The sequence below is a fragment of the Microplitis demolitor genome, chromosome 10 (assembly GCF_026212275.2).
Source record: "Microplitis demolitor isolate Queensland-Clemson2020A chromosome 10, iyMicDemo2.1a, whole genome shotgun sequence".
Classification (NCBI taxonomy): domain Eukaryota; kingdom Metazoa; phylum Arthropoda; class Insecta; order Hymenoptera; family Braconidae; genus Microplitis; species Microplitis demolitor.
In genome coordinates this window covers 11478059-11485969 of record NC_068554.1, presented here as the reverse complement: position 1 = coordinate 11485969, position 7911 = coordinate 11478059, and the positions used below count along the sequence as shown (strand labels likewise).

General features: G+C 28.6%; 1 protein-coding gene across 8 annotated transcripts in view; it reads left to right on the top strand.

Moving 5' to 3' along the window:
- Positions 1–3687: 3687 nt before the first annotated feature.
- LOC103576086 (uncharacterized) overlaps positions 3688–7911 on the top strand; it is a 67553-nt gene continuing 63329 nt past the window's right edge. For 6 of the 8 annotated variants that reach the window (XM_053742608.1, XM_053742606.1, XM_053742611.1 and 3 more), the window contains exons 1-3: positions 3688–3902; positions 4053–4237; positions 4304–4361. In XM_053742608.1, coding sequence (XP_053598583.1) covers positions 3896–3902; positions 4053–4237; positions 4304–4361 — 250 coding nt within the window. In that variant the 5' untranslated portion in view covers positions 3688–3895. The remainder of the gene's footprint in view (positions 3903–4052; positions 4238–4303; positions 4362–7911) is intronic. The other 2 variants (XM_053742610.1, XM_014443977.1) reach the window with 1 other exon arrangement.

Genomic DNA, 7911 nt, shown 5'->3' with positions numbered 1-7911 from the left:
ATGAACTTTTACTTGCATTATAATTTTTGTAGCATAATTGGACAAGTATAATGTTTATCTACTTTACAGTTTAATTGTTCAGCGATAACACGTTCTTCGTCACCTGCTTTTTTCATTTCACTTTTAGCGATTTCCGTATACGCATCATCTAACATAACACTTATTTCTTCATAAGTTTTCTTTGACATACATTTTATGCCTGCAAATGTTATTTCTTCTAATTCGGTGTAATTTGTAACGGCTGATTTCACCCCTGCAACCACAGATGAATTTATGTCCATGTAATTACTTTCTCTTGGTTCAGAATAAACTGTAAACTTTTTATGACACATTTTGCAGTGGAAAATGAATGTTTTCCGTAGGCCATATTGTTTTTGATTGATAAGCTTTACCTTATTGGCAGAACATTCGAATGGCTTGTGAGCTTATTGTGAACCGAATACATTTCTCATTTGATCTATCAAATATAAAGTTTGAACTATTGTTTTGTCAGCTAAGTCTATAGGATCTGTATCATCGGAAAATTCTGTACTGTCTGTGATTAAATCTGGCAGATCTTCGAATTTTTGTTCGTCACATTTAACCAATTTCTCCTTGCTTTCTATATTAGGATTGTTTGCATGTTTTTTACTTTCTGCTGAATTAAAGATTTCTGGTAATTCCTGTAAATTTTTTGACCTGAAATTATTATAATTTTTTACTGAAGAATTAAATCTAATATTGTCCTCCATTAAAAACTCACTATCAGTCTTCAATTTTTTTTTTGGATGTTCTGAATATGTCTCTATTACTTCCGGAAATTTTAATTCTGTATGTGCTTGATGGGGTTGATGATAATTATGCTCTTTTATTACATTATGTACTATTGTATCTTGAACATTTATATGCTCGTTAATAGGTTTTAATTTGTTTGAATGACATTCTAAGTATTGTTTCGTCATTGTCGCCGGAAATGTCAAGTCAGTGCCGTCTCATATTGAATGATAATCATCAGTTTGTCCTAAATATTGATCTACTATATTTTCGAGTATTTCGTAATTATGTGACTATATTGAGCTTTCTGAATTTGAAAATTCAACTTTATTCTCAATGCCATTTAAATTTGTAGGACCTTTAAAAATAGTTGATGTTGTTTTCATAAATTTTTTATTTTGCGGATTCTTAAATACCAAACCTGAAAGTTTCTGTTCTTTTAATAATTTTCGTCTGAAATAAGATATAATTAAATTTTTCTTAAAAATTCTAAGACATGCGTTTCGTAAATAAATAATTTATGATAATTTGGGGTATTTATGTTAATATTGGGATCTTTATTCATCATTCATGAAGCCGACGATAGTTTGTGTAACCTTACAAAAAGACATGTTCGAATTTGAAATTCCATTTTTTTTATTACAAATTTTGGAGAAGTTAAGTAAAAATTTAAGAATAAGATTGGAAATGAAAGTGTAATAAGGATAAGAAAAGGATTTTTTTCTAATATTGATATGTTTGGAAAATCATAATTCCATATCGAATAAATGCTTAGAAACATCGATTTTTCATCGAGGAATATTTACCTAAAATTATATTTTTTTTTTCGGTTATATCTTTTCACGGATAACCGTAATCTTTTGTTTATTAGATGATCTCCCATATTCATGTGTTTATATATTTTATTTATTTATCAATGTAAGTAATAATAATTCGATTTTATTTTAAATCGTATATTTACTATAATATATTTTATAGAAATTTTAAGATCATAGAACACTCGTCGCGTCTTATCAATATTTGGTCAATAGTTAAAATAATAAATCGTCGTGACACATACTTATTAAATTTATATATTTAGATTATAAGAAAGTTTAAATAAATCTTTATTTTGTATTCGGAGAAATATAAATACAATGGAGTCTTGTGTGGTCTTGGAACGTTTCCTGTCACCCGATACTTAATATCTAAACAAAACACATGCATAAAAATCATGAATAGGCCCTTATTCTATAGTTGACAGTAAATATGGTTATAAACAAATGCATGCTCTATAAACAAATAAGGAAAGGAAATATTTACTAAATAAATGTTTCTTATAAATGAAAATCATATCACAAGAACTCAACTATTATTGTTAATATATATATATATATATATATATATATATATATATATATATATATATATATATATATATATATATATTAGAGTATCTCAAAAAATCGACTTTTTTTTTTTTCGAAGAACATTGAAAAATCGACAGAGTATCTCTAGACAAAGACCCTGTTAAAATATGAGACTTTAATATTAATATTTAAAGGTGGCGATTCACGATTGTCTATTTTTTTATCTAAATAACATGGAAAAAATAAATTGTAAGCCTGGAATTTTATACTTCAGCGATGGCTTATAGAACAGATAAGTTCAAGACATAATTTCATCGAGAATTGAACGCTCTACAAAAAAAGTCTCTTATCATTTTTTGATAAATCTATCCGTTCAAAAGTTATCCGAGTTCGAAGTCAAGTTTATTTAAATTTCAAGATCATTTTACTTTTCTGGCGAAGCTATCGGATTTATCAAAAAATGTTATGAAATCTTTTTTGTAGAGAATTTTATTTCCTACAAATTAGTATTAATTAATTTTTTTCGAATTCTGCATTGTTTTCTAGTTATTTCCATTTTAATGCCAAGCTCCTAAAAAAATAGTGTTCTGATCGATTTTAAGAATTTGGCATTAAAATGAAAATAACTAGAAAACAATGCAGAATTCGAAAAAAATTAATCAGTATATACTAATATATATATATATATAAATATATATATATATATATATATATATATATATATATATAAATATAAATATATATATTAAATAAAGAGCGACTTGTATAATAAATAAATTTATAGAAGTATAGAAATATAGCATGAAAATAATTATAATGGTGTTTCGTGATAAATAATAATGTTAATCGTATTAAATAATTAAACATAGGATAATTATAGAGGAATACACCTCTGGTAGTCTAGAATAATTAACTAAAAGATTTTATCCAAGTACAGGAAAATGGAGAAGTCGAAGAGTGGAGAGTCAGAGATCTCTCTGCCGTCTGATGTAACTTCACTTGTCTCCGAGAACTTTTATAGTAGAAACTATAAAAGTATAAGTCTATTTGGTAAATAACTAATATATATATATATGTATATTGTATGAGCATGAGTGTGAACATGGGAGTAGTGGGGAGAAGTTGGAGAGTGGAGGTCAGACATCTCTCTGCCGTCTGATGTAACTTCACATCTCTCCGAGAACTTTTGACGAATACAACTGTTGTTATTGATCAAGTTTCATCCATACTTTATAATAAGACTCAGTCTTCAGATAAAAGTTATTTTATCAATTACATCTATCCTTATCTATAACTTAATTATTTCATTAAATAATAATCATAATCATCATCATCGTAGTTAACAATAAATTTATCCACTGTTTTCAAATTCAAAATTGGTCCCGCGTGACAACGAACTGCCCACTGTCCAGGAGGTGGCGTCAGCTCCGATTCTAGTAACCTTCCAGGACATAACATACTCAAATCTAGTAACCTTGAGGAATTGAGTAAAGTTATCACCAGTGCTGCCAGAACGTGCGATATTTTTACCCCCTCTTGAGGTGAAATAGCATTGACTGTAATGGCAAGAGGGGGTAAAAATATCGCACGTTCTGGCAGCACTGGTTGTCACACTACTGGTGTCAGGTGATTTTGTATTTAGTTGTTGACATGTGTATTGTTTATCTTTACAAAACATATCAAAACCCGACTTTTTCAAGTACATAATCAATAATAACTTCATCTTTTTTCTTACGGATAATTTGAGTAATTATATTCATAAATAAAACTAATATTTAACGCACAAAAAAAAAATGACTCGTAAGTACTTACAGTTGATTAATACTTAGACTAATGTGAACAAAATGAATAAACTCAACCCCGGTTATGTTAATTGAAAAGACCATTAATTAGTTCATTAATTACGAAAATTGAAATACATTTTGTAAATGATTTGTTTTTTTTTTCTAGAATCTCAGCAGAGTCTACTAAATTCAGCCATACAAAAGTTTAAGTTTGAAGAATTAGAGTCGACTGTGTTGCCAGAATTTCCAGAGATAACATGGAATCAAATAAGAGCTTATTTAATTAAAAATCATGAAAGTTTTACTACAGTAAACGTATTAAAAATAATCAATCGATTAATCAATGTAAGTGTAGGTAATTTTAAAAATGTTCTTTTATCATGGCAAGTGTAAATCTTATTGCTATATTTTTTATAGGCGAAAAAAATAAGTGAAAAAGACCTGAAGAAACGTTTAAATCGTTTGGAAATTATTGGTAAAATATAAGTATTTATTAACGAAATTCCTTTTATCGATCTGCCTTGCTTAAATAAAAAAAAACATCGTGTTCAACTGAGTTCACGTGATAAAAGTGAAAACTCTTTAGCGATCTTAAACCTCTATTCATAAATGTATACTAAAAAATATTCTAAAAGATTTATAGCATTTATAGGATTTAAAGATAGTGTTTAAGGCTGGATCACATTTAACGGAATCTCCAGTTTGAGATTCCTAACTAATTATTAAATAATTATTACAGCGATTTTTTTAGCTTCCGACAAAAAGCAGAAGATGAACTTCCTCGAATGATTTTGATCATTCGAATCCCTCAAATATTCAAAACTTAATGAAAAATCTTAAGTTCGAGATTTCGTTAGGTATAACCCAGCCTTAAAAATTCAAAATGAGAATAATAAAAACAAAATAGTTCTATTCTTTAATTTATTATTTCGATATTCACAGTGTTGTCTCGACTTGACACTTTCTTTTCGTCCAGCTTTAGTTCTGCCATTTAAGAATCATTATTTATATTCAGATCAAATTTTTCTCGCAGAAAGTTAGTTAACCCTAGACTGGTCAACGTATTAACGTGTGACGCCGTATTTAATTTTATTATTTTTATTACAATTACATTTTTTACTAAAAAGGTTTGAAAAAATTTGACTTAGTTCTTCAAACATTTTAAAATATTTTAACAATTTTTTGAGCATGTTTAAAAACATAAAGTTGCTGTAAAAAAAAATCTAAAAAAAAAGTGATGGATTTGTGGGACTGTTTTCGTCACCTGACCAGAGTCGTTAGTAGATTTTTACTCTCGGCGTTGCCGTTTTTGGTGTATGTCTTCTCTTTCCGACAAATAAAAATTTTTATAATTTTTAAAAAAATTCATGTGTCAAAATTTAATTAAAAAATAAGTATGTTAGATTTGTTTAAATAACTAATTGTTTTAAACAGAGTTAAAAATTGACAAAAATAAAGTTTGAAATTTTTTTTATATTCGAATTTTTACAATATTCCCGACAGAAATAATACACCGATAGTAAACAGCCAGAGTACTCAGGCAACGTCGCACTCTCAAAAGCATTGCGGTGATTCCTTCATCACTTGACCAAAGTCGTTAGGTCGCGTTTGTTGACCAGACTAGGGTTAATGGAATAGAATCATGAGATACGAGATTCACATTAAGACCACCACCTAAAACAAGTGGTATTTTATCATATTCTGTACCAAGAGCAAGACCTCCGTAGCTGTATGCAAATAACTGATGGTGTCAAAAGAGTACAACATAATCGAGCTTTTTTTTTAACACACACTTATGCAATAGATTAAAAGAATAGAACAATTTTTTTCCATTTTTTTTAAATTTCTAATATCGTAATGTTTTGATCAGAATTTTTTTAAATTTAAGGTTATCGCGCAGTTGAGCAATAGCGTGAGACAATAATTTTCCAAATTTTTTTTTTTTAAAAGATCATACGGGCCAGGGAAAATTTTTAACTTCCCGCCAAAGAAATTGCTGATTTTTGAAAAATTCGGAAAGCTATTGGTTTCGCCCCGATTTTCAAAAATCGAGTTTTCATCAGATGTCGAAGTTTGGAAGTGCTACAATGGTATCCTGACATTTTTAGAGAGATGCCTGTATGTAGATGTGTGCGTGCTCGTGCGCGCACGCGTGTGTGTGTGTAAACTTCTCATATCTTTTTAGTGAATAAACTGGTCTAGGTGGTTCTTGCGGCATTTAGTCGACTAGATTAGTCAAATAGATTCTGAGATATTTAAGAATTAGGGAAAAAACAAATTTTTTTTTCGTTTTTTCTGAATATTTTAAAAACTGTCGGATTGATCAATTCCGAAATCTCATTAGCTCCAGAACTTGATAAAAGCTTTCCATTGTCGCCAAGGAATTTAAAAAAATCGTTTTTTTGGAATAATATTTTCCACGTATCCGTCAATGCGAGTTATTGTTCTACGTTGTCTTAGATCATTAATAGCTCGCAACAATTCTTATATTCATCTTCTTCTGAGGAAACCGTGTTTATTATAATATTTGTTAAAAATATTACTGGATCTATTATTTCAAAACAATTCAGTTTTTGATAAAAATAAATTAACCAGGTGATTAACTGATGACGCTAGAGTAAACTTAAAAAATACATTAAACTTAAATATTTCAAATTTCGCGTAAAAATGGCGCCGCTAGTACGCTGCACTGCGCGCAATGTGCTGCTGAGCTGCGCTACTTCGCTACACTTCAGGTGCTCGCAGCCCATTTCGGTAAGCGCCCATTATCTTCCTGTTCTTAATTTCAGCTCGAAAACTGAAAAATCAAGTAAACACTCGAATAAAGTATGCAGCTGCGAAGTGTAGTCGAAATTGTAAGAATTTTCTATTTTTTGTTTTTTTATTTCTTAAGATGAAAAAATTATATTTTTCAAAATGACAACAAACAGATTTTTTTAAAAAAATCTGGAAACCAGTTAATCCTGTGGGCCAGCCCCGAAATTTCCCGTTGTTTTCAAGTCGAAGAAGCTCGAAAACATTCTAGTCAATACACGTTCGAGCTTTTTGAGTTTCGTATTAATCTCCGAAAATTCAAAAAATTTAATTTAATTTAATTCAACCAGCGAACTAGAATATAAAACATACGGAAAAAAAGTCCAGAATCAGTAATTGTTCAAAATTTCTTATTATGATATTATTTAAACTAATGAATTAATTGCAATAATTTATGCAACGATTATTAAATACTATAAAAGCAAAGGTTTGGTATAATTTTTGGAACATATAATAATTTATATTATGCGTTGTTCGGTAAAAATGGAGTAATTTGCTATTTTTTTTATTTTTCATTGCCGAAATTTTACGACCTAATCAACCCATTTTTAAGTTTGAAGCAGCCTTTGCTGCACTTGACGCAGTTTTTTGATTTTCGATGCTAAAACATTTAATTAATTCGAAGATATGCGTTATAAACCGGTTTTTAACATTTATTTCTCCAACGATATCTCTTGAACAAATTAACCGATTGAGATGTTTCTTGCAGCAATTGGCGCGTTTTAATGAGTTTTAGAGCTGATTAATTTTTGGAATTGATCGATCGTCTTTTAGAAATCTTGAAAAAACTAACAAAAAAAATTGATTTTTATTGATTTTATATATCTTCAAGCCTATTTAACCGATTAATGTTAAATTTACACATGGAGGACAAAATTAAGTAATTTTTACTAAATGTGAAAAAAAAATTACAATCCGAGAAGTAATCTTGAAACGTTAAAAAAAATTAAAATTTCTATAAAACTCAAAGTAAAAATTACAATATATTATTTAGAATAATAATTTCTATTGATTATAAAAATTACTACATTCAAAATAAAATTTACAAGCGACAAATAAAAATTATGTACCAATAATTTTGACTATTTTACTTAACGCGCTTTGTAAAAGATGTATTCTGGCGAGTAATTTTTACAATCCAGATAGAAATTTTTACAATCTCAAATAGTAATTGTATCTCCCGAAGTAGCAATTTGTCTTACCGACATTCT